Source organism: Mesoplodon mirus, assembly GCF_964341445.2.
Source record: "Mesoplodon mirus genome assembly, chromosome: 18".
NCBI lineage: Eukaryota > Metazoa > Chordata > Mammalia > Artiodactyla > Ziphiidae > Mesoplodon > Mesoplodon mirus.
This window is the reverse complement of record NC_138994.1, coordinates 5273814-5299283: the sequence shown is the minus strand read 5'-3', so window position 1 is coordinate 5299283 and position 25470 is coordinate 5273814. Positions and strand designations below refer to the sequence as shown.

General features: G+C 60.5%; 2 protein-coding genes and 1 pseudogene across 4 annotated transcripts; all 3 read left to right on the top strand.

Moving 5' to 3' along the window:
• Nucleotides 1-343: 343 nt before the first annotated feature.
• LOC309794239 (keratin, type I cytoskeletal 42-like) lies at nt 344-10688 on the top strand (the record flags this gene model as incomplete). The annotated part of the gene is given in 19 exon segments (XM_082605439.1): nt 344-484; nt 736-801; nt 937-1073; nt 1845-1902; nt 2054-2112; nt 2208-2308; nt 3147-3245; nt 3248-3406; nt 3409-3626; nt 6391-6450; nt 6453-6475; nt 6599-6755; nt 7894-8055; nt 8617-8742; nt 8947-9048; nt 9052-9167; nt 10160-10209; nt 10333-10349; nt 10353-10688. Coding segments are annotated over 19 exon segments (2187 nt in total).
• A 1863-nt stretch (nt 10689-12551) lies between these two features.
• LOC309793291 (keratin, type I cytoskeletal 17-like) lies at nt 12552-17608 on the top strand (the record flags this gene model as incomplete). Of its 2 annotated transcripts, XM_082603728.1 has the most annotated exons (8): nt 12552-13028; nt 14088-14170; nt 14565-14721; nt 15339-15500; nt 16128-16253; nt 16355-16575; nt 16664-16689; nt 17514-17608. In XM_082603728.1, the coding sequence occupies exons 1-8, from the start codon at nt 12561-12563 to the stop codon at nt 17606-17608; spliced, it is 1338 nt and encodes a 445-aa protein (XP_082459854.1). In that variant the 5' UTR covers nt 12552-12560. The 2 variants fall into 2 exon arrangements, with proteins under 2 accessions (XP_082459854.1, XP_082459853.1); XM_082603727.1 differs by lacking the exon at nt 16664-16689 and having other exon boundaries at nt 17467-17608.
• A 4641-nt stretch (nt 17609-22249) lies between these two features.
• On the top strand, nt 22250-25106 carry LOC309794238 (keratin, type I cytoskeletal 16-like; annotated as a pseudogene). The gene is made up of 7 exons: nt 22250-22742; nt 23219-23296; nt 23439-23595; nt 23702-23869; nt 24184-24303; nt 24621-24841; nt 24938-25106. The product of its transcript is annotated as a keratin, type I cytoskeletal 16-like (transcript).
• Nucleotides 25107-25470: the final 364 nt, after the last annotated feature.

Here is a 25470-nt window from a genome sequence, read left to right as displayed (position 1 = left end):
GACAGGCCCTAGTGGCAGGGCCTGGGGGTGGGGTCCAGTCTTTGGGGCCCCTGGAGGGTTTGGGGTCCTCTCCTCACCAGCCAAGCCTAGGTCCCAGCTGGGAGCCCACCCCCAGATCCTGGGCTTCTCACTTTCCTGACCTCACCTGATACGGACCCTTCCCCTTGGGGGCAGTGGGGAGGTAGCCGTGTATTCCCGTCCTGGGCCCCTGTCTCCGCCCCAGTCATGGCCCAGGCTCCCTGCTCCTAACGACTCAGCGAACACGTACAGGGCACCTGCTGTATACCTGCCGTGCCCTGGGTTCTGGGTGGGGGTGGGCACTGTCCTAGGAAGGTGACAGTTAATGCTCGGGGGGCCTGTAGGAGCCAAGGTCGACTGGGCCGATGTGGCGAGACCTTTGTCAACATCGATACTCATCTATCGAACATCAAGTGTATACGGGGGCCCCCAGGCCACCCTACACCTTGCGCCTTCCATCAACCTCGTAGGGTGGGTACGGTCCTGGGAACCTCCCCCCACACCCTAGTCCTGCTCAAATCTGAGACAGGGTCTGTCCTAGTCAACCCGAGAGCACGCTGGCCGTTCAGCAGCCTCTAGCGAGGAGATCCAGGGCCTGTGGGGTTGGGCAAAGGCTGGGGCTGGCTGGGGACACTGGGGGATGCTGGGAGTTGTCCCAGCCGTCTCCCTGGGGCCTCCTCCTCCTGTCCCCTGCCCGCTGTGCTGGACCCCCGGCAGGCTGTGGGGCTGGATGGCCTCCTCCTTCTCCTCTCCTCTGCCTCGTGGGCCAAGCTGCTGACAACCGTGAGGGCTGTGGGCCTGGCGGTGCCCCTCTGGATGCCGGGGGTGGAGGACAGGCCCGGGCAAGAGAATTCACAGCCGAGAGGACCTTGGCATAGCCCTCTGACCTGCTCCTGCCAGGCCTTCCTCCCCTGCCAGGGGGAGTGGGCGCTGCTGGGGCCCCGCTTCAGGCCGGGCTCAGCTGCTAGCGCCCGGCTGCCCTGCCGCTCCGGCACCCTGGGCCTCGGTTTCCGCGTGGCATCGTTGGCAGGATCTGGCCAGGGCTGTCCTGAGCGGTGAGGGAGGAGTGTCTGGGTTCTTCTTAGGCCCGCCAAGGGTGGCCACACTTTCCAGAGGGCCAGGGAGGCCTTCCTGGCTCTGACCCTGTCCTTTCACCTGGGGAGAGGGGTTGAGCCGGGCCTGTCCTTCAGCAGCAGGTGAGGCCTCTCTGGGTCGAGGTGCTGGAGGGGCTTCAGAGGTGGCAGTCTCCAAAGGCCGGAGGCAAAGGGCCTGGGGGGTCACTGGTGTGGAGCCACCGAGACACACAGCCTGACGTCCGGGGGTGGCAAATGGCAGTGATGGGGGGATGGTGGGACCTTGGAGATTTTGGAGGGAGAAAGGAAGGTTAGAAAACTCTCCGCCGCTTCAAACTGGGCCTCAAGACTAAGGTCTGAGGGCTTTGGCGGTGGGGTGCGGGCTGGGATGCAGGCTCTGAGCGAGGCAGAGGGTGGGTGGTGCCCTGTGGCCGGGCCCCTCCCCAGGCCCCTGGTTCTGCTCCATATGCACTTCTCTGAACTGAGTGAGGAGATCAGTCAGCTCCTGGGGGAGGGGGCTTCCTGGGAGAGTGGCTCCAGTGGGGAGGGGGAAGGTCATTCCCCGTGAAGGTGAGTGGGTGGTGCAAGGCTGGCCTCTGACCCATTCAGGTGACCCCAGGTTCTCTTGGTTCCCTTCCCCAAGACTGGCCCGGAGTAGGAGGAAGTCCTCCCTGGCGTCTGGCCTCATGGAAGAGCCCTGGTGTTCTGACCTCGCTCCCTAGCCTTGACCTTGATCCCCCTCCGTGCCCACAGGAACCCTGAGAACCCCCAGACTTTACAGGCGGGGTGGGAGCAGGACGCAGTCAATCAGGTTGTCCCCTCTCTCACAGTAGCTTGTGGAGTCCCCACTCTCCAAGCAAGGAGACACCCTTGCGTGCAAGGGCACTCACTTTCTTTCCCTGTGTGTGGGCCGAGAGCCCAGGCCACCCACGCGTCTCCCTCCACCCCTGCTTCGCCCGAAGGCCTCCCCGCCCCTGGAAGCTCCCCATTCAGACAGGCCGAGCAGACTGCAGACGCCGGGGTACTGGCAGCACATAAATCATTAGCACTGAAGTAATTAAGGCTGGTAATCTCCTGTCTGGGTGTGGGCGGGTGCCTTGTGCTTTGTCCTCGCAGAGGCCACACTTCCCCAGGGTGCGTCTCCGTGGAGGGGTACCCGCCGTACAGGTCCTGCTTCTCCTGTGCCCCGCATCTCCTGAGGAAGTGTCTTCCCTCAGGTACTGGGGGCGGGGCGGTGTGAGCAGGAGTGGTCACCCTAACCCTCTGCTTCCTTCTCCCCCTCAGCCCCAGCTTGACTGATGTCAACCATCTCTCCAGATTCCCTCAAAGACCCTGGGAGGCAGGAATTACCCCCATTTTGCAAATGAGGCAACTGAGGCTCTTGAACTGACTTCCTGAAAGGTTTGGATCCAAAGCTCCCTCAGGTCAGCGGCTGTGACTATTCCCCTCAGATAAGGCAGCCCCCAGGCCAGGGCCTACGTCTCCTCCCACAGACTTGGAATAATCCCAAGAGACCTGGGGGGCTCCCTCAGGTCAGAGGCTGATTCGCCCCCCACCCCCGCCTGGGGGCCTCCCTCAGGGCCACACTGACGTGGTAGGGGAGGGTGTCCCCCGCATCTCTCCACCCTCTCCCTGGGACCCAAGAATGCTGAGTGCGGGGCCAGACCAGCCCCGGGCTCTGGGCCTGTGCCTTGTTCCAGGCCCTTTCTGGCTCCCAGGGCTGGGTTCTCCGGACTCCCCCCAAGAACGAGCTCAGCCACCTAATTGCGGCTGAGAATGGAGGATCACCCTACCCCGGGGGTGCGGCTCCAATACCACCTTTGTTTCTAAGAGACGATGGGCTGCTAAGAAGCCATTGTGCCCAGGCCAGGCTCGGGATGCCCTTGGTGTGTCCAGCCTGAGCCCCGGGCCCTGGGCGGCTGGTACAGAGGCAAATTACACGGCTGGGGTTTTGGCTCTGACTTCAAGAGCCAGGGGCCCAGCTGCCCTTTAGCCTGGCTATAAAGGGCTATAAAGGGCTACCTGGGGTCTCTGTGCAAACCAGACCCTGCGCCTGACGTGTGGACACCGTGGCCGCCCCCACCACCAGCATCCACCGGCTTTCCACTTCCGGCTCCGTCAAGGGCCTGTGTGTGCCCTGTGGTGGGGGTTTCTCTTGATGTCTTCCATCCGTGTTGGGGGTGCCTGCCGGCCCCCCAGCCTCCTGGGAGTCAGCAGCTCTGGCAACATGTCTGTGTCCTCGTCCCGCTTCTCCGTGGGCACGGGGGGCAGCTATGGCAGGGGCTGCTCCTGCAGCCTGGGTGGGGGCTTTGGCTCCACTTTGGGGTGGCAGATGCCCTGCTGGGGGGTAGCGAGAAGGAGACCATGCAGAACCTCAACAACCGCCTGGCCTCCTACCTGGGCAAGGTGCGTGCTCTGGAGGAGGCTAATGCCGACCTGGAGGTGAAGATCCACGACTGGTACAAGAAGCAGGGCTCCGGGCCCGCCCTCGACTACAGCCACTACGTCAAGACCATCGAGGACCTGCGGGACCAGGTGGGCGCTCTCTGCCCCCTGTCCTTAGCACCTGCTTCTAACTCACACCATCCCAACTTCGGACCATTGCCAACATGTCTCCTCCAGCCTCTAGGTCTCCATCCCTCGCCCATTCATCCATTCACTCACTCTCACTTGCTCTGGAGCCCAGCCCTGTACCAGTCACTGGTCCCAGGCCTGGAGGACATCCCATGTTGGGAAACTGTTTGGAGTTCCTCCTTTCTGGGGGAGGGTATTTGGGGTGGGTGATAGAGGAGTGGGCAGGCAAGGCTTCAGAACCTTGATTGAGGGCAGCAGGTGGCATTCCAGGTATAGAGATCAGTGTGGAGAAAGGCATAGGAACGAGTTTGGTGTGGCTGCTGGGAGATGAGGCTCAATGTCTCCTTCTCACTATCCCATTCCCCTTTGAGTTTGCCCCACCCTCCCGCTTGCCTCACCTCCTCCAGGCCGTCCTCCTGGATGCACGGCACTTGCCTTTTATCCTTGGATCTGGGGGTCCCTTCCGCACTTTGAGGTTCAGTCTATGCTCTGTTCATTGGGCTGATTTCACTGAGTCTGACATGTTCTCACAGCTGCTTTCATTGTTGGTCCTCCTCACTCCTTCCATGATGGTCACTCTGGGGGTCCCTAAGAGCAGAGGCTGTCTCTGCTTGCAGATGCAGATTGGGGGGGTGGTCCCTGAGGAAAGGAGCTGTGTCTTCCCACTCAGACTGGAAGCTTCCAAGGGGAGATATTTCTCTAACTTAGTCTGATGGAGGAGACAACACACACACACACACACACACACACACACACACACAGTATGATCTCTATGAACATGACCTTGGCATTCTGTAAACACGGCACTTGGGTCTTCTGCGCAAACCTTGCCCCTGGAGGGACCTACAGGGCTGCAGCCTGCAGTGGCAGGAGAGAGGTCAAAGAGGTGCAAAAGCCGGGATTGGGGAGAGCCGGGCTGGGGGCTGGCTGGCCCGGGGTCAGCCCACTCGGTTTCCTGGTGGAGAACCAGGCCTGCTGCCCTGCGAGGGGCTTTGCCTGCTCCTGCCCGGGACCCAGGCCTGGAAGGGAACTCCTGCAATTGCCCACTGGAAGCAGAGCTACTGGGAGCGCCGGATCAGATACTGGGCTTGATCTGGGCAGCAGGGAACTCAGGGGAGCCCTGGTGAGTCAGTGTTCCTGAGCTTCAGGGTCAGCCAGCTCCTTACCGCCAGCCCCCAGTGCACTGCGCACCAGGCCTCTGAGTCACTGCCCCTCGGCGGGTTTTTAGCACTGCCCCCTCGCTGGACCCAATCAGCCTCCTAAGCAGGGGGGCCCAGTCTGCAGGTTGCCGATGGGCCTAGTGAGGCCCTGGGGTGGGTTCAGTCAGACTGGCTCTTGGGTTCAGTCTGGAAACGGAGCCTGACTCAGGGTGCCTTTTCAGAACTTAGGGCCACGAGCGGGCTCTGAGGCCCAGGATGAGTTTACTGGGGCTGCGCCCTCTTACAGCTTTATACTTCAGCCCTCAGCCTTGAAAAATTCCAGATTCTACTCAGCTCATCTGCCACCTCCACCGCGACCTCCCCTCTGCTTCCTCTGGGCAGTGTGGAGGGGCCTCCCCCTCCCCCCAGCCCCATGGCCTTTGACTAGAGCCTCTCTTGGGTGTTTCTCCCAACAATAGCGACAGCAGCAGTAATAATAACCAACCCACTGCTCCTTCCAGAGCCTCTCCCTTCCCTGTCGTCATTTAAACCTCCCAGATGACCCTGTGGGAAAAGAAAGCCTTGCCCTAGGTTTGACGTGGGGCCAGCCATAATATTATTAATTATTTAATTAATCGTTGAATTAAACTAATGTTTCCTGGGGGCTGACTCTCGGCCAGGCACTGTACTCAGGGCTGGGGGTTCCAAACTGAAGGAGACAGACGTGAGACAGGGCCTTGTTCCTCTGGAGCTCAGAGTCCAGTGGAGGAGAGAAAAAAACACACAAAAAAGTCACAGAAAAATATTGCACTTGGGAGAAGTACTGTGTAAGAGAGATGGGCCGAGGGGAGGTATGATGGGGAAGAAAGACCCAGACGGGGAATCGAAGAGGGCTTCCTGGAGGAGGTGGCAACTGAGCTTGGAGGTGAATTTATTTTATTTTATTTTATTTATTTATTTATTTTTTGGCTGCATTGGGTCTTCGTTGCTGTGCGCCAGCTTTCTCTAGTTGCGGCGAGCTGGGGCTACTCTGTTGCGGTGCGCGGGCTTCTCATTGTGGTGGCTTCTCTTGTTGCGGAGCACAGGCTCTAGGCACACGGGCTTCAGTAATTGTGGCATGTGGGCTCGGTAGTTGTGGCTTGTAGGCTCTGGAGCGCAGGCTCAGTATTTGTGGTGCATGCACGGGCTTAGTTGCTCTGTGGCATGTGGGATCTTCCTGGACCAGGGCTCGAACCCGTGTCCCTTGCATTGGCAGGCGGATTCTTAACCACTGAGCCATGAAGGAAGCCCTAGAGGTGAATTTACTTGGGGAAAGATGGAGTGAGGTCCAGGCAGCTTGGGCAGTGACCCTCATGGTGGGAGAGGAGTGCATATGGGTCTCTTTCCTGGCACCATGGTTACCTGTGCCTGGGTATCATGCCCCCACTCCTTGTGAGCCCCCCAGCGGGGTGCTCAGAGGAGGAAACCACAGGGACCCTCATCTCCCTCACTCTGGCCCACTCTCCAAAAGGCTGCAGGAGGGGTGTTGCAAGGTCTTCCTGTGGCTGCCCAGGGCGCTTGCTCACCAAGCCCACTGTGTCCCTCAGATCCTGGCGGCCACCATCGACAATGCCAACTTGGTGCTGCAGATCGATAATGCCCGCCTGAGACAGCCGATGACTTCCACACCAAGTGAGTCTGGATCTCGGGGACAGCTCAGGGGGCTGGTGGGGGTCTGGCTCTCTGTGTGTACGAGGGTGTCCTAATGGCACTCCATGGCTCAGGCTTCCCTGCCTCCCCCGCTCCCCCGCCAAGGTATGAGATGGAGCTGAACCTGCGCATGAGCGTGGAGGCCGACATCAACGGCCTGTGCAGGGTGCTGGACGAGCTAACCCTGGCCAGAGCCGACCTGGAGATGCAGATTGAGAACCTCAAGCAGGAGCTGGCCTACCTCTGGAAGAACCACGAGGAGGTGAGGCCAGCTCGGGAATGCAGGAGAAACTTGCCTGAGAACAAGCAAGGCCGGGGCCCCCAAATCTTCCTGGGCCAGGGCCACGCTCTCCATCCAGTTCCCATCTCTGGTGGGTCCCTGGCTCTGACCCTGAGAGACTCTCACTGGGCCCTGGTTGAAGCCTGGAGGGCCCTTTCCCCCCAGAGATACTTCTCTGTCCCTCGAGGCACTGCCTACTGTGTGGTGGCGGTTAACTATCTAATGGGTGAATCAGTCTAAGAACACGCAGGCTAATTATTATAGTTAATTGTAATAGTGATACTCATAACAACCACAGATATCTGCCCAGCCCATTCTGAGTGTTTCACAGCAATTACCTCAGCTGATACCGACAGCCTCACTGGGAGAAAGGAGCAGGTTCTTCTCTTTACCAGTGAAGAAACCGAGGCTCAGAGGGGTTAAGGAATTTGTCCAAGGCTGTACAAGGGTGGGTCTTCCCTCAGGTCTGCCTGAGCCATATCCACACCCAACCCTGACTCCACCACTCTGCCACTTCTCCCACCTCCCAGGAACCCCAAGGCTCAACCCAAGGATAGGGATCCAAGACCCTGCAGGGGGACTAATGAACCTTGTGGCTTCCTTCCCATCCGACTTCTGGGCTGGCCTGAGCTGAGGGAGCCTAATGCCCGAGTAGCAGGAGTCCAGAAAATGTCTCTACTTGGCTTTGAGGCTGGTTATAGGGATTGCATCCCCCAGCAGATTCACATTTCCTAGTGAGGTCTGACTCCCCCGATACCGACAGGGGGCTGCTCTCCCCATGCCCGTGCTGCGTGGTTGGTGACGGGGGGGTGAGGCGGGTGGTCAGGGCTGGAGTGAGGTTGTCCTGGCTCATCCCCCACCATGACCGGGGGTTGCCATCTCTCCTGGCCCAGCACACACCGGCACTGGGCACAGTCCACCCTGCGGGTGTGTGTTTCGGGAGATTGTTGATATCCACAGCCCTGCATGTTTGAGATGTGATGACATCCACCTCCACCTTCAGTGTGAGGAGCTGTTGGCCTGTCTGTGTCTGTCTGTCCTCTGCACCCATCTCCCCCAGACAGAGAAGGCAGCCCTGAGTGAGCTGCCTGAGTGAGCTCCTGCTCAGCTGTCTGCCCAGGAGGTGAATGCCCTGCGAGGCCAGGTGGGTGGTGAGATCAACGTGGAGATGGACGCCGCCCCCGCTGTGGACCTGGGCCGCATCCTGAATGAGATGCGCGACCAGTACGAGAAGATCACGGAGAAGAACCGCAAGGATGCCGAGGACTGGTTCTTCAGCAAGGTGGGTGGCCTGCGTGAGCAGGTGTGCACACATGTGCGTGCATGCGCCACGTGCTGAGCACATGTTGGAAAACTTACAGATCCACGGACTGTGGATTCCCAGCTGGAAGGAGCTTTGGAAACCAGGGGACCAACCCCTCACGTTCAGGGGGACATCATGAGACTCAGAGAGGCCTTACGCTCACACAACCCTTCACTGTGGCCTGGGGAGCAGATCCAGGTCTCCCGATCCCACTAGGGTTTCTCCCAGCCCGGGCATTCGTAGGTAGGTGTGTGTTTGGATGCAGACTCTCATGCCCCCAGTAAGCATGCACTGAGCAGCTGCAGTGCCCGGACAGTGACAGGGACAAAAAGAGTGAAACCCAGGGCCTGACCTAGAGCAGTACCTGCAGTCCAGTACGGAAACAAACGACCACAGAGCAAGGTGAATTCTACAGGTTCCAGGGTGTGCAGGTGGGCTTGGGGTCCTACAGAGGCCTTGGAGTGGCAGGTCTAGGAGGTCAGGCCCCTGCCCCACCTCTGCAAGCCTCCGCAAGCCCCTAGGGCCCATCTTGCCTTCCAGACGGAGGAGCTGAACCGCGAGGTGGCCATGAACACGGAGGCCCTGCCGAGCAGCCAGACGGGGATCACGGAGCCACGCTGCACTGCGCAGCACCTGGAGATGGAGCTGCAGTCCCGGCTCAGCGTGGTAGGGCCTCTGTCCTCTCCCTGTCCTGTACCTGTCACTCCGAGTGGGCCCTGCTTCCTGGACCCCCACTCGGAGAACCAGAGACTGCCTGCCCCACCTGCCACTGCACACTCTCCCCACTTACTGCCCCGCCCACAAACCCACACACATGGGGCCCCCTTCTGGGGGCTCGGTCTCCCCAGCCACCTCCACCTTGACCCACAGAAAGCATCGCTGGAGGGCAGCCTGGCAGAGACCGAGGCGTGCTGCGGGGCCCAGCTGGCCCAGCTGCAGGGCCTCATCAGCAGCATCGAGGCCCAGCTGTGCTAGCTCCGCTGCGAGATGGAGCAGCAGAACCAGGAGTACAAGATCCTGCTGGACGTGAAGACGCGGCTGGAGCGGGAGATCGCCACCTACCGCCGCCTGCTGGAGGGCCAGGACGCCCAGTGAGTGGAGGGCGCCTGCACCTGTTCGGTGGGCTGGGTGGCTTCACCCAGGGAGGGCCAGCACCAGCCGAGGCAGGGGGAGGTGTGGAGGTTTGCAGGAGGTGAAGCTGAGAACACTGGCTGGGGTCCCACTTGATGGAGTAGGCAGTGGGGAGCCATGGGGGCTTTTGCGCAGAGAGAAGTACGATCATCAAGACATCTTAGAACATTCACTCTGGCTGCAGAGGGAGAAATGCATCCGAGGGGCGAGGGTGGGGTCAGGGAGACCAGTCAGGAGGCTGAAGCAAGGGCGTCAGGCTAGAGAAGACCTGCCATAAGGCGGGCAAAGGACAGGGAAGGGGAGGTGGTGCACCAAGAGGATGTGTCATAGCTGAAAACAGCAGGACTGGAGGCCTGAATGCGGGGGCGAGTGTGGCTTGCTGGCGGGACTCAATGAACGTTTGAGTTAGCACATGAAGTGGTTAATAATGATCCTGGCTTTCTGGTTCCAGTGATTGCGTGCTTGGTGAGCCCATTGTCTGGGATGGGTGGCGATCTGGTCTGGAGTTGGGTGGGTGGTGGGGCCCTAGTGTAAAGGGGCCGAGGATGTCCTGGAGTCTCCATGCTTAGTCACACATTCCAGCTTCTTGCTCTATGACGATGGCTAAGTCTATCTATAATCTAGCCACAGTCTCTCCTGCTTTAATTATTTGTTGGGCCCTTCAGGAAACGGAGAAACCACTTGCTCAGCTTCCCCTTGTAAATGCCTGGTTGGCCGCAAAGTGCCTCTGGGCCTTCTGTTGGGGTATCCCCTTTCCTTACTCCTGCCCACTGGGCCTGTGCCCTTTGACCCTGTGGTTGCCATTCTTTCTCATATACTCCCTGCTGTGATTTCTGTCCGATATGCTGGGACCTCTCTCCCCTCGGCCGGGGCCTCCCCAGCTGCTCCTCCTCCCAGGGGGCTGGGCTCCCAACCAACACCGCTGGGCTGACAGGTCCCCCTTTCCCTGCAGCCTGGCCACCCAGTACTACTCGTCCCTGGTCTCTCAGCCCACCCGGGAAGGTAAGAGCCTGCCCCGTCCTGCCCAGGGTGAGTGGGGAAAGGCTGAGGACCCTTCTGTGTGGGAGGCTTGGGGAGGGCCTCCAGCCTGAGGTTCGCTGTGCCTCCCTCCTCCTCTGCCCGTAGCCGCGATGACCACCCGCTAGGTGCGTACCATCATGGAGGAAGTCCAGGACGGCAAGGTGGTCCCCTCCCGCGAGCGGGTCCACTGCTCACCCACTGAGGCCCCGTCTACCTACGACAGCCCAGCCTCCAGGGTCAAGGGGCAGCCATTGCCTGCAGCTCCCAGCACACTACTGCTGCGCCCCAAGTGCCCGTCTGGGCCACCGCCCAAGAGCGGTTGCCTTTCTGTATCTGCTTCTCACAGCCCCTCACCAAGGGGACCTTCTGAGTTTGCCCCAGTGACTGCAATTAAAGCTTTGCTTGAAGTTCAATGCCTCCTGTGGTTTGGTCTGGTCCTTGGCTTGAGCAGCGTGGGCTGAGGGATGGGGGGACAAGGAGAGTTTGCTGAGGGTTAGGGGCTGCTTATCCCCTGCCAACCTGTTCTGCCCACCCCATCCGGGCCTGGGGCTCAAAGGAGGGAGACAGGAGGCTTGAGGGCTGAGGGGTGGGACAGCCCATCAGGTTGGGAAAGTTCCTGAGAATCAGCCCCTGGGTGCCCATTGCCTGTGGCTGGTCCCTGGGAGGGCCCCATAGAATTTCCGGGGAGCCACACCTGTTACAGACAGCTCCCTGTCTCAGCCTGGGGCAGTACAAGGTCAAGATCGGAGGGAGAGGGGCTGGGCAGGGGGCTTTCTGGAGAAGTGGTCCAGGGCGCTGAAGCGTGCGAGGGATGGCAGTGGCACGGCCAGTCCAGGAGTCCAGACCGGCTCTGTTGGGTTTGCGGGTGTGTGGGGTGGGGTGGCCCCTCTGCATGTGAGCATGGGCGGGGGGGCGTCCTCCTTGCTTTAGTGGCTTAGCAGCTGCTGGGCTCTTGGAGAATCTCTCTCAGCTGCTGGCAGGGGCTGTCTGGGCCTGTCTGGGAAGTGGAAGCCATTGGCAGTCGGAGACACGAGTACATTCCGCCCACTGGGCCTGCTGAGACCCTGGAACTGAGGGTGGTGGGCAGGGCAGGGTGGGGCTGTGGGGCGGGCACCTGGCCCATCCTGAGGAGCCAGGTCAGGGGACTGGGTGGGGCCCCTGGGGGAGACTGCAGGGGAGGGGAGCGGAGGTGGGGGAGGGGGAGGGGAGGGGGGAGGGGACTGGCCGGGTCAGGGGTCTCAAGAAGACCCTCTTCTTGGGCAGTGTCCTTTAGTTTTCCAGCTGGCTGGGACCCAAAGGTATATGCCCCCAGCCTGAGGCCTCTTGGGGAATAGGAGGGGCAAGGAGGGTGGAAGGGGCCTGCCCCTCACCCTTCTTCCTGTTGCCTTTACCATGATGCCCCCTCTCAGCCTGCCACTTCCCCAGCCTGCAGCTAAGCTCCCCTTTGCCCACTCCAGCCCAGGACTCCCCACTTGTGAGAGAGAGATGGGGAAAGGTCAGAAAAGGACGCTGCGTCTCCAGGGGGGTTCCAGGGATGGGGACAGGGTCAGAAAACTGTACAGAGGGAACCACGGCCCCTGCAGTGCTTCCTTGGTGTCAGGGCTCTACAGAAGGGGGCCAGTGTGTCACAGGCCCCTGGGGAGGCGTATAGGTGCTGTGGCAGTGTGCGACGAAGGATGAAGGATGAAGCCCTGCCAGCCCCGTTCTGAGTTAGGTGGGGCGGTGGGACACTCTCCCTCTACAAGCCCCAGTTTCCTTATCTGTAAATGGGGTGGTAATCTGAGACCTGACCGAGCTACTGTGTGGTGAGCCTGGTGGGTTTGGGTCTAGTTTCCAAGGCAGGATGGGGTACCGGTCCTTGCTGTCTCCCCTGCACCTCACCCAGGGCCAGGATCATGTGTGGCGTGGTGTGTGGCTGGGGGCAGCTGCCTGGGAGGGCTCAGTGACGGTGACGTCCTGCTTATTCCTCTTGTCCGTATTAGGTCATGGGAAAGCGTAGCTGAAGGGCCTGCCTGAATTACAGGTGACAGGCCTGAGACCAGGGACACGCACATACACACAAGCAGACGCCCAGCATGGGGGTTCGGAGAAATGATGCAAAGCCCCGACGGTGGGAGGGAAGGGGACCCACAGCCACCTGGGAGCTGGCGGGCAGCCAGCGGTGATGAAAGCCCAGGGGAATGGGAACAGAGGCGTGAGCCTGTTGTAATCGTTACGCCCATTTGTCGGGGCCTATAAAGGAGGCGGGCGAGCCCGGCAGCAACACACACCTTGAGCCTCTCTCCTCTCTAGTCCTCTCTCTCCGTGTCTGCCTGCCACCCGCTACCGCCACCATGACCACCACCAACCGCCAGTTCTTCTCCTCCAACTCCATGAGGGGCTCCTCTGGCCTGGGGGGCGGCTTGTCCCTCACCTCCTGCCAGCAGTCTGGCAGCCTGGGCAATGCCCTTGGGGGCGGCAGCTACTCTAGCTGCTACAGCTTCGGCTCTGGTGGTGGCTGTGGCAGTGGCGGCTATGGCAGTGGCGGCTATGGCAGCGGCGGCTATGGCAGCGGCGGCTATGGCAGCGGCGGCTACGGCAGTGGCTTTGGAGGTGGTGATGGGCTGCTGGGGGGCAGCGAGAAGGCCACCATGCAGAACCTCAACGACCGCCTGGCCTCCTACCTGGAGAAAGTGCACGCCCTGGAGGAGGCCAATGCTGACCTGGAGTTGAAGATCCACAACTGGTACCAGAAGCAGGCCCCAAGGCCAACTTTGGACTACAGCTCCTACTTCAAGACCATCGAGGATCTGAAGAACAAGGTAGGGGCTGTGGTGGGAGGGGACCTGGCGGGGCACAGCTTTTCCTCCCTTACCTCCTGCCCTTGACCAAGGCCTGGAGTCCAGCCTTGGGGCTGCCACAGGGTCTTGGGCAACTAAGGACAGCTTGGTTCCGGCTTGGCTTCTGGGAGCCCATCTTGGGCCACCTTGTGGTCTATGGTCTCTTTTTTGGGGGCAGCGGCCTGGGTTAGGGACAAGCGGGCCTTGTGGAGCTCCTTTGAGCCTCAGTTTCCCATCATGGAGCTTTTTGCCACCTTGTGTGATTGTAGGATAAGATGAATGGATGCACGTGGAGGGCTGGGCCCCTGGGGTTGCCGGATACTCAGGCACCTCTTTCCTTGGAACAAGAGGGAGATTTAGGGCTACGGTGGGGTCAGGGGTCTGAGTGAGCTCCTGCTGGCACCTGCTAGGAAGAGGAAGTGAGGGAGAGGGGGCGGGACCTCAGGAGGCCACTTGTGTGCCTTATTTGGGGATTCTTCTGGTTTCCCCATCTCTCCTGCTGCGCCCTCAAGACTGGGGCTCAGCAAACCTGGGGCGGGGCCGGGACTGCCTGCTGGAGCCTGGGGTCAGGGCTTAGCAGGGGTCATGACTTCTGATTTGGAACTACTCTTTGGTGAGGGTTCCTTTAGTCTTCCTTTTTGGGGGAGCCTCTCAGGGAGACTATATCCCCAACTGTAAAATGAGGTTTCCCATATCCGTCCTCTTTCCAGGATCTGGGAACAGCTTCTGCCCCGGGGCATCCTCACGTTCTTTTCTTGCTCTCCTGCATTCCCAGCCTGGCACTCCCAGATGGCTGTCCACTCTGGTTTAAGGCAGAGCCTGGCATGGGGGAGGGGGGCAAGGTTTCAGCCATCAGACTCGGGCTGGCCCCGCCTCTCTTACCAGCTGTAATGCAGTAAAGGGGAAGGGCTGGGTGGGAAGGGAGCCTTCCTGGAGGAGGCAGCCACATCCTGGCCCCCAGACAGAGAGACCCATCTCAGAACCCTGGTCTGTGCTGAGCTACCCCCACCCAGTGACCTGATCACTCTCCCATCTTCCCAGATCCTCGTGGCCACCACGGACAATGCCAACATCCTGCTGCAGATCGACAACAGCCGTCTGGCTGCTGATGACTTCCGCACCAAGTGAGCCCTGGCCAGGGGGGCTGGAGAGGAGCTGGGGGCACCCCTCCCTACCCCAGGACTCCTCAGTTGCTGGTGGCAAGGTCCAGGAGCTGGGGGTGGGGGAGCCCCTGCTAAGAGTCCTGCACCTCTTAGCCCAGGATGCAGCAAACGCAGCAGATGCTGAAGGTTGCTGGGCTTAGTCAGGTGATGGAAGAGTGAGAGGGGAGGCGGGAGGCAGAGGGGAGAGGAGCCAGGAAGCCGGGTGGGGGTGGGGCCTTGCCCTGCGTGGTCCCAGGCCCCCAGGGCCGCGATGGGCTTCTACTTCACCCCCTCATCGTTCGGAGGCAGGGTGCTGGCCAGAACCTGTACCTGCCAGTCCAAGCATCTTGACGGAAGTCTCTGGTTCCCTTCACAGGTTCGAGACGGAGCAGGCCCTGCACGTGAGCGTGGAGACCGACATCAATGGCCTGCGCAGGGTGCTGGACGAGCTGACCCTGGCCAGAGCCGACCTGGAGATGCAGATCGAGAACCTCAAGGAGGAGCTGGCCTACCTCCGGAAGAACCACGAGGAGGTGAGGCAGCCAGGGCAATAGGTCAAAGAGGATGCTGAGCGGGTGGCAGGGCTCTGGGGCCGTGCCAGGTTGAGACTGTGGGAAGAGCACAGGTGTCCAGGCTGGTCGCCTTACAGCGCTGCTCTGTCTGCAGAGCCCTGATCCCCACGCAGGGCAGCCTCCTCCATGTACTACCTTGCTTCCCTGCATCTGGGGAGCCTCCCAGGGGCCCGCAGAGGCCTCTTCTGGCCCTCCTGGCTTCCTTCAGAAGGACAGGAGATAATCGAGGAGGTTGCCCCCTTGTCCCAGCTCAAACCCTCGAATCTGGCTCCTAGGTAGAAGTTTGGAAATTAGATGGGATGTTTTGGGGGCTCAGGCCTAAGAATTAGATTTTATCTTCAGAGAGCCCTCAGTCTCATGGGGGAAACACAGACTCCGTCCTCAGGGAACCCCTAGCCTGATGGTGGAGGCAAAGCCCACACAGAGCAGGTGAATAAAAATCATTCAGAGGGTCAGAGAGCAGAGGGCAAGCAGAACAAAGGAGGTGTCCTTGGGAGGGGTCTGGAGAACTTGCGTGGGAAGGGTTGGGAGTGAGAGATCAGGATGCATGCCCACACCCACCGTCCCCTCCTCCACAGGAGATGAAAGTCCTGCGAGGCCAGGTGGGTGGTGAGATCAATGTGGAGATGGACGCCGCCCCCGGTGTGGACCTGAGCCGCATCCTGAATGAGATGCGCGAACAGTACGAGAAGATGGCGGAGAAGAACCGCAAGGACGCCGAGGACTGGTTCTTCAGCAAGGTACGGGCTGCTGCAGGCCAGAGGCCTCCCCCAGGGGATGGGGTGCAAGGCTTGAGTCCCCACAGTAAGCCCAGCGCCTGGCATCTTGGGTACCTTATCCCCGGTGAGCCACACGGACACCGGGGGTCAGGGTCGCCCGTTGCATCCACAGGCCTGGAGCTTGGCTGAAGCTGGGATCTGGTGGGTGGGTAGGGAGCCCCCCTCAGGAATAAAACCAGAGGGACAAGACCCCAGGAGCTTGCATCTGTCCCTCAAGAAGTCAGGAACTAGCACCAGGGACCTGGCTACTGTCCTGGCTGGTTCTCAAGTTTCCTATTCTTATGCTTTACATTTGCAGGGATTAAAGATAAAACTTAACATCCTTTCAAAGGCTTCTGGGTTTTGGGAAGTGGGAAGCTGGTGAGAAGGCACTGCTCCCACAGTCAGGTTTGGGAGGAGGCCTGAGAGACCCAGGGGAGGTCAGGAAGGTGGCCATGGTGAGGGGGGATTGGGGGGACTGGGGAGAGCCCAGGTGCCTGTCTGGGCACAGAGTGGGCCCTGGGCTGAGCACATGGAGGCCGTGGGGGTCACCCGACTTGGAGAAGGGAAGCTGGGCTCATGCTGCCCTGTCCTGTGTCCTGTTTGCAGACAGAGGAACTGAACCGCGAGGTGGCCTCCAAGAGCGAGATGGTACAAAGCAGCAAGAGCGAGATCTCAGAGCTCCGGCGCACCATGCAGAACCTGGAGATCGAGCTGCAGGCCCAGCTCAGCATGGTAGGGGCGCTGCCAGGCCTCAGGGGCGGGGGGAGGCGCCCAGGGCCCTGGAGGGGGCACTGAGAACCCTTCTGACCCCTGCCTCTCCCGCTCTCCTGCAGAAAGCATCTCTGGAGAGTACCCTGGCGGAGACAGAGAACCGCTACTGCCTGCAGCTGTCCCAGATCCAGGGGCTGATCTGCAACGTGGAGGAGCAGCTGGCCCAGCTCCGCTGCCAGATGGAACAGCAGAGCCAGGAGTACAAGATCCTGCTGGACGTGAAGACGCGGCTGGAGCAGGAGATCGCCACCTACCGCCGCCTGCTGGGGGGCGAGGACCTCCAGTGAGAGGGGGCCTGGGACCAGGGCTGGGGGCCTGGGGCAGAGGTGAGGCTGAGACCCACATCTAATCTTCTCTCTCTTTTTTTGCAGGCTGCCTCAGCAAAAGCCCAGAGAACGTAAGCATCTTGGTAGCTGAGGGTGGGGCTGCACGGGGCAGGTGACCCACCTGTACGTTGCTGGGGGAGGGTGTCCAGGAGCTCCAGGAAATGATGGCTGGTCCTCAGCAGGGGTGGGGGAAGGGACCCGGTAGGGCTCAGAGTCCTAATCAAGTGAACGGGACACTATCTGGTCCAATGGGGGAGAGGCAGGGAAATGGCCCTTACCTTGGAGATCCTAGTCTGAGGTGGGAGACATGGTCCCAGCTCTGGAGACTCTCATCTGATGGGGAGGTAGGGACATGGTCTCACGATCTTTGCTCTTGGGACCCTACAGATGAGCAAAAGCAGTCTTGTGTCTGGAGTCTCTTGTCTGATGGCAGAAAGGGACTTGGTCCTTGTCCTCCAGATCCCAGTCCGATGGGGAAGAAAAAAATCCCAGCCCTGGGGCATCTAGTCTAAGGGTGTGGACCAGGGTCTTGTCTCGGAGATCCGCTTCTGAAGGGAACATAATCCATGCCCTTGAGACTGCAGAGAAATGGAGACAGACCCCATTTCGTGTAGCATCCAGTCTGTGCAGTCTTCCTCTTGCAGAAGGACATGCGGATCGGAATCAAACCATCTATTTGGGAGGCAGGATTCACCCAGGGGCACCAGCAAGGAACAGGGTGGGAGGGAGGGAGTGGCAGGGTCAGGGGGACACCTGTGCAGATGTGATGTTGAGGGGCCACCAGAGGCGTGGACACCAAGTGGCCATGGGGGAGAAAGCCAGCTCCACTCAGGGGGCTGGGGGCGGAGCCAGGGCCTCTTGGCCCCCGCCCACCCTGAGTGTCTGTCTCCTGCAGCCGTGACCACCCGCCAGGTGCGCACCATTGTGGAAGAAGTCCAGGATGGCAGGGTCATCTCCTCCCGCGAGGAGGTCCACCAGACCAACCACTGAGGACTCTGCTCTCCCCGCCATCCCCTCTGGGGCCCTCCGTTGGCTCCACAGCCCCCGCAGCCCCAGCCCCCGGCTTCAGTCCCTTTCCCATCCCCCCTCCCTGACCAATAAATCTTGTTGACTGAGACATGGAATGCTCCCTGGTCGTGGCCACTGACGTGGCCCTAGCGCGGAAGGGGTGAACCGGTGGGGGGGCGAATGGGGGCAGGGAGAGGAGTCCGTGGACACCCACTGTTGTTGACTTGGAGGTCAGGGGTCATCTTAGAACAGGGTGAAGACTAGGTCTGGGCAGAACTCGAGGGGTGGGGGTTGCTTTTTATCTCCCAAGGGCTGGTGATCCCTGGGAGGGTGGTCCAGGCAGTGCCAGACCCAGGTTGAGGTCAGCGTGTCAGGGGGAGGTCTTAGGTGTCCTCTTCTTGGCCTGTGATTGGGTCCATGACCTTGGGCAGTGCCTTCCCCTCACTGAGCCTCATTTTCTCATCCATAAATGGACAAGAAGGTCTCAGGAGTCAGAGACGCAGGGATAAAGCATCCGGTCGGTTGCCCCGCACAGTCCTGTGGGCTGTGTCCTCCTCTAAGAGGAGACAAGGTGGGGAGGGGGCAGGGTGGCAGGCCAGGGCAGAAATCAGGGTCCTCCTGCAGCGGCGGATGGAGGACGGAAGGCGGGGAGGCAGGCTGGGTGATTAGGGCCCAGGTTCCTGTGTGAGTCTCAGGAAACCCCTAGAAGGGGTTTGTGGGTCCGGATGCTCCCATGGCCTCAACCCCAAGAATGTGAGCTGAGACCTGTGCTTCCAGAGAAGGCAGGTGTGGGAGAGAGGGCGGGGCCTCTCCCAGGGATATGTCTTCAAATGGTGAGCTCAGGATGGGGCGTTCAGGGGAGGTTGTGCCTGGGGAGCAGCACTGCCCTCCCGGGCAGTTTGTCCCCTCTTGGTTCCGGCAGCTTGGAGGTTGGGGAGGTGGGAAGCTGCCTCCTGGGGAAGGGGGAGGGGCTGTCCTGCCCCAGCCGCTCCAACACCCTCCAGCCTGGCCCCTGTCACTCCATGGCCAGGTGCTGAGCCAGCAGGAGAGGAGCCCTGGAAGTCTTTCTTTGAGTAAATCTGGAAACCACTGGGCCGGGCGGGTCTGATTTCCTGGTTTTCTTCAAGAAGTGGGGGTGGGTGGAAGGTGTTAAAGGAGGGATGCCCTCACCCCGGTTCACTGACAGGCCCCCTCGCCCGGTGCCTGGAGACTGAGGGCGTGGCTGGGGCCGGGAGGGGCCAGAAGCAGCCAGAGCCCCCAGAGGCCTGGCACAGTGGAGGCTTGGGACCAGCGGAGGCCTGGGAGGAGCAGGTGGGGCAGGGGCCTGAGTGCTATGATGTGGACAGCGGGGTGTGAGGACTTCGGGCAGGTCACGGGCCCTCTCCGGATCTCAGAAGCCACAGTAAAGGAGGGGTGAGATGAGCCGCAGCTAATGGCCCTTCCGGCCCCGATCCCAGGGACAGGGAAGACAGTGAGTTCCTTTCCAGGGCAGGGGTGACAGGCTGCAGTCCAGGACCCGTGTCTGCAGAGGCAAATGCCGGAATCAAAGCAGGCTGGGAGCGCGGGCTCTGCTCCTGCAGGGGCTGGCACCTCTCAGCTGCCCGGGCAGCAATCAGGGTAGGGATGGAGGGCAGGAGGGAGGGAGGCACCGTACCCACCAGGCCCCCACCGTACATCCAGCCACAACCGGGAGAACCAGCCCTGGGCTGAGGATGGTCTGTCTAGGGGTGATCTCATTTACCTGAACGACAGTCCCAGGAAGAGGGGAGGGTCCGAGAAGAGGTGCCCCATTATGTGGATGGGGACACTGAGGCTCCGAGGAGCAGTGACTCAGCCCCTGTTTGGAGGCTGGCATGTCAGGGGTGGAATCGGGTGTGGGAGAGGAGGCAGCTATGCTGGGAAAGCGGCCAGAGCCCCACCCCCTGCCCAACCCTAGGCTCTTAGGCAGGGCCCTCTCTCCCCGCAGACTCTGGGGGTGCACTTTTACTGATGGGGTGAGTGAGGAGGGGTCAGAGTGTGGGGCTGGGAGAGGCAGCCCTGGACTTCACCCTTCTGCGGGGGAAGAAGCCCCTGCCCACAAAGCGAGCGGGTGGGTGGTCAGGAGGCCACAATGCGGGAGCAGCCAGGTGTCCCAGGAGCTGCACCAGGAGAGCAGTGGCTGCGGTGCCGGGGCTGGAGGTCCACAGGGCAGTGTGCTGGGCCCAGAGAGGGAAAGCCCCGCCCTTCCCAGGAGTGCTCAGCCCAGGCCTGGGCAGGTGGGGGCCGCAGGGAGGAGTGCCTGGGGGTGGAGGCCTGTGGTCCCCTTGGGGATGGTATGGCTTTGTCCAGGCACACCACGCTGACCCAGGCTGCTGGGGCATGTGCCTGCGGCTGGACTGGGGGACCCAGCTGTGGGACTCTCCAAGGGACTCACAGTTCATCCACACCCACCCACCTGCTGCACAAGATGTTTCAGTGAGCCGGTCTGTACTTCCCCTGGGTGCCGTCTCACCCACACTCGTACGATGGACACACACACCTGATGCCCAGGCTCGGGCTGGCCACGGGTAGTCAGCCCCTGTGACTCTTCCTCCGCCTCGCCCACATTCTGGAAGGGTGACCTGACGGTGCTTTCTGCAGAGAAATGACATGGCAGTAACACTGTCCATGGCACTGCATCGCTCTGTGCCTGGGTCTGCACTGGGCCCGGGGGGGAAGCAAGAGACCCAGGCCCTGGTTCGGAGGGACCCTGAGGGACCCCAAGGGACCCCAGTCTAGGAGTGGTAAGCCGGGCACAATGGCAGGCCTGACAATCCTCCCTCAGCCCTTATGCAGTGTGTTCTCCTGTGCCACCCAGGCTTTGGGGGGCTGAGGGGAACAGAGGGACCAGAGCCAGGACAGTTCAGCCCCCAGGCAGAGTCCAGACGGTTACCCAGCTTAACCCAGCCACAGGCTCCCCTGAGGGCCCCTGGTTGTGCAGACCACTGTGAGGGGCTGCGAGAGGCCCTGCCTTGGAAAGGGGAGATCCAACACTGTGGGAGAGGACTGCCTAAGGTGGGTAAGGCAGTCACAGACTCACCCAGATCCTGGGACCAGGCACGGGGCTGGAGCTTGCCTGGGGGCCATTTGTTCACTCCCAGAGAGCCCATCCCCTCCCTGCAGGCCCCCTACCCCCCATTATGGCCTGAACACTCAGTGTTGGGGACATCTCTACCTCCTCCAGACATTCTGCCCTGAGGGCCTTTCTGTCTCGTTCTTTGCATCTGAGTGTCCCCACAGTGTGTGGCACATAGTAGGTGCTTTATAAATACCTGAAGATGAATGCAGTGACAGCCACCAGTCTGTGACAGCTGCTTTATTTATTTCACCTCTCTGTGCCTGTGAAGTGGTGATGCCATTCCCATTTCCCAGAGAAGGAAACTGAGGCTCAGAGGGGAGGAACGACTTGCCTAGTATCTGGCCCCTGCTGGCCCGACTCCAGCCTGCTCTGTCCTGGCTCATCTGGCTCCTCTCTTTCTTCATCCTGCCCTGAAGCCTGTGACTGTGGCTGCCATCAGTGGCTGGGGGCTTTGCAGAGGCCTCCCCTCTCCCCTCAGGCTCCCTGGAGTCTCCTTCCCCTCCCCTCCCTCCCCCAGCTGCCTCTTGGTCCCCAGCCAGGCTGGACGCCAGAATCCCCTGGGAGCTTGTAAAACCTCCCCACCATCAGGTTTGTCCTGGGCGATGCTGATGAAGTGGGTCAGAGCAGGGCCCGGGAATCTGTATGGGGATTCTCGTGTTCAGTCAGATTTGGGAATCACTTCAAGTTGAGGTGTGGCATTGGCCAATAATATTTCCTGGCCAATTCAGGTATGTGATGATGATACCTGGGATGGAGCTGGGCCAAGGGGAGAGGAAAGAGGCCTGGGTGGAGGAAGGAACCCACTGCCTGGAGGGGTTGGTGGGAGTCTGTGCTCTGTGCTGACCAGGTCTGGTGACTCTGGTTCTTGGCAACCTTGGGGCAGGTGTGCCTCACTGGCATGGAGGAAATGCCAGCTGCATCCTGTGGGCCAAACATCCCAGGTTTCCTGCTGCACTGTGCTGTCTTTCCTGCCTTAGTTTTCTCTCCAGGGTCAAATGATAAGTTCCAAGGTCAGAGACCACGTCAGCATCGCTCTCCTCCCTGCCACAGCATCCCGAGACAGCCCCTGGACAGCATCGCTGAGGCCATTCATCCAAGGCTGTCACCGTGGGGCAGGGAGTCCTTTCCGTGGGCTGACTCACTGCCCAGGGATGCAGTCACCATAAATTCGCCGGTGCCAGGGCACTGCTGGCCCCTCAGGCTCCAGGAACTAACTCCAGCTAGATTCCCGTTGCCTAGCATGAGTCACAACCAACTTGAGTTGGTATGTTTTCTCTCAGCTCCACACCCCCAAATACTGGGTGGGAACTCAGAGAGGCACACAGTGAAGTGAGTTGACACCGGGCTGAATAATCTGGAGAGGGGAGTTGGATGGGATCTGGAGTGATGAAATCCGGAAGGGTGCCCGGAGTCAGCAGATGGGAGGGCCCCTCCTTCCTCACGTGCATATAAACGTTCCTGGGGTTTGAGGACGCCTCAGCATCCTCCCAGCCTCCCCGAGCATCTTTCTCTTCTCTCTTCTCACCATGACCACCTGCAGGCTCCAGTTCACCTCCTCCAGCTCCATCAAGGGCTCCTGTGGCATCAGCGGTGGCTCCAGCTGTGGGTCTTCCATCCTGGCCGGAGGCTCCTGCCGGGCCCCCAGCACCTACGGGGGCATGTCCTCCTCCCGCTACTCCTCCGGGGGTGTCTGCGGGCTTGGGGGGCGGCTATGGTGGCAGCTTCAGCAGCAGCAGCAGCTTTGGTGGGGCCCTGGGTAGCATCTTCATTGGAGGATATGGTGGTGGCCTTGGCCTCTCCCTCAGTGGTGGCAATGGTGGCCGCCTCTCTGGCAACGAGAAGCTCACCATGCAGAACCTCAACGACCGCCTGGAGTCCTACCTGGAGAAGGTGCGCGCCCTGGAGGAGGCCGACATGGAGCTGGAGGTGAAGATCCGCGACTGGTACCAGAATCAGAGGCTCAGGCCTGCCCGCGACTACAGCCCCTACTTCAAGGCCATGGAGGACCTGCGGGACAAGGTGGCGTGGCCAGGTGCGCGGCTCTGGTGGTGGAGTGTTGACAGAGGTCATGGCTGCAGTGGACCCTAGAAAAACGCTTGCTAGCGTCTTCATTTTACAAACAGGGAGACTGAGGCCCGCTTTTGAGGAGTGGCCATGGACTACTCAGAATTGGTGGCGGAGGGTCCCTTTTTAGCATCAGGGTATCTGAGCTGGACCTGTTACCCTGAATCTCTTACTCTCTGCAAGCATTCTTTGGATCAGCTTCTCTCCGAAGTAAGATGGGGCCCAGGATGGGGTGGCGGATACATGGGTGCATCCCCTGCACATGCTGAGCTGGGTGGAGAAGGCACCCTAGGCTGTCTGGGGGAGAGTAAAGACTGACCTGCCAGCCAGATAACTCCAAATATGGTGAGGCTCCTTTCTCCCCTCTTTGCTATTCACCCCTGGGCAGCAGGGCCTTGGCTAACCAGACCTGTCCTTCACCCCCTCTGCAGATCTTCGAGGCCACAATAGAGAATACACCTTCTGCAGATAGACAATGCCAGGCTGGCAGCCAATGACTTCAGGACCAAGTGAGCAGCACTGTGGTGGGCTGAGGACGGAGAGCAGAGGGCAGCGGGTGAGCAGTGGGGTTGCCCAGACAGGAGGACCAGCAGGTCTTGAGCCTCAGAAGCTTCATGATGGACCCTGAGGCCCTGACCTTTGTCTTGCCAGGTATGAACGTGAGCTGGCCCTGCGCCAGGGCGTGGAGGCTGACATCAATGCCCTGCGTAGGGTGCTGGACGAGCTGACCCTGGTAAGGACTGACCTGGAGATGCAGATCGAGGGCCTGAAGGAGGAGCTGGCCTACCTGAAGAAGAACCACCAGGAGGTAAGGCTGCTGCTGGCAGTGGGAGGCTGATCCGGGGTGTTGCAGATGCACCTGGGGCCAGGGAAGGGGGCAGCTGAGCTGACCACCTCCCCCCATTCCTTCCTAGGAGATGCTTACCCTGCGGAGTCAGACCAGCGGGGACATCAGCGTGGAGGTGGATGCTGCCCCCAGCATGGACCTGAGCCACATCCTGAATGAGATGCGCGACCAGTATGAATAGATAGCAGACAAGAACCGCAGAGATGCCGTAGGCCTTGTTCCTGAGCGAGGTGATGTGGGTCCTCCGTCCTGCTGCAGGGCTTCCCAGCCGGGCTGCCTCTGGAGTGCCCCACACCTTCTGTTCTTTCCTATCTCAGAAAGAGGAGCTGAGGGGCTTCCCTGGTGGCGCAGTGGTTAAGAGTCCGCCTGCCGATGTGGGGGACACGGGTTCGTGCCCTGGTCCGGGAAGATCCCACGTGCCGCGGAGCGGCTGGACCTGTGCGCCATGGCTGCTGGGCCTGCGCGTCCGGAGCCTGTGCTCCGCGACGCGAGAGGCCACAGCGGTGAGAGGACCGTGTACCGCAAAAAAAAAAAAAAAAAAAGAAACAGGAGCTGAACAAAGAAGTGGCCTCTAACAGCGAGCTGATGCAGAACAGCCTCAATGAGTTGAATGAGCTCCGAAGGGTGCTCCAGGGCCTGGAAGTCAAACTGCAGTCCCAGTTCTGCATGGTAAGAAGGATCAGGCCCAGCCCCAGCCTCCAAGTCGCCAGTAATGGCACCACCCCCTGTAATGGAACACCGCCGCAGTACGGTTCCATCTCTTTTCCCAGGAGTGGGTTGGAGGCATCGCTGTACCCATTATATAGATGGAGAAGTTAAGGCCCAGAACAAATGGTGGAATAACTTTTCTCCACATTGTCTAGCCCATCAGTAGCCCAGCTGGGGTCAAAAATCCATGCACCTCTCAGGAAGCATGCCCAGAGACCTGGGGGGACAACAGTGACCCCCCTCTGTCGACTCTCTCTTTCGCTCTCTCCCATTCACAGAAAGCATCCCTGGAGACGAGCCTGGAGGAGACCAAAAACCGCTACTGCGTGCAGCTGTCCCAGATCCAGGGGCTGATCTGCAGCGTGGAGGAGCAGCTGGCCCAACTCCACTGCGAGATGGAACAGCAGAGCCAGGAGTACCAGATCCTGCTGGACGTGAAGACACGGCGGGAGCAGGAGATCGCCGCCTACTGCCGCCTGCTGGAGGGTGAGGACGCCCAGTGAGTGGGGAATCCCCCATCCTGCCCCGCAGACCCTTCAGTCCCACCCCTGCTGCTCCCAACACACCTAACCGCTCTACCTTTTCTCCCCTACAGCCTCTCCTCCCAGCACCCATCTGGCCAGAGCTATGTTTCCTGCGAAGGTAAGGCTCCTGAGGGTCCCGGAGCCGCCTTTGCCCACACGCCGGCCTCACCACCTGAAGGCCTGGGTCCAGCCCCTGCTCGCCCCAGCCGTCTCCCCTCCCTCTCTGCTGGTGGTGGGTGACTTTCTGGTTGATGCATGAATCCTGTGTGGTCTCCATTCCTGAGCTGATGGGAGGGGAATTGGAGGTGCCTCCCAGGAATCTTCTGGGACCTCACAGCCTGAGGGATGCAGGAAAGAGCCAAGCTCAGAAGAGCTTGTAGGGTCTTCCTTGAAGACCTGCGTGCTGCCGGGGGAGTGGGAGTTGGGACATAGGATGGGAGGGAGCTCGCTCGTGTTGGCGGATGCAGTGTGAGGCGTTTGACAGCAGCTCTTTCCTCCGACTCACCTGGCGACCCTGCGAGGGGCTGTGGTCAGGCTCACCTTGGTGCTTAATGTCACACAGACACGAAGTGGCACAACTGTGGCTCAGGTCTGTCCAGCTGCA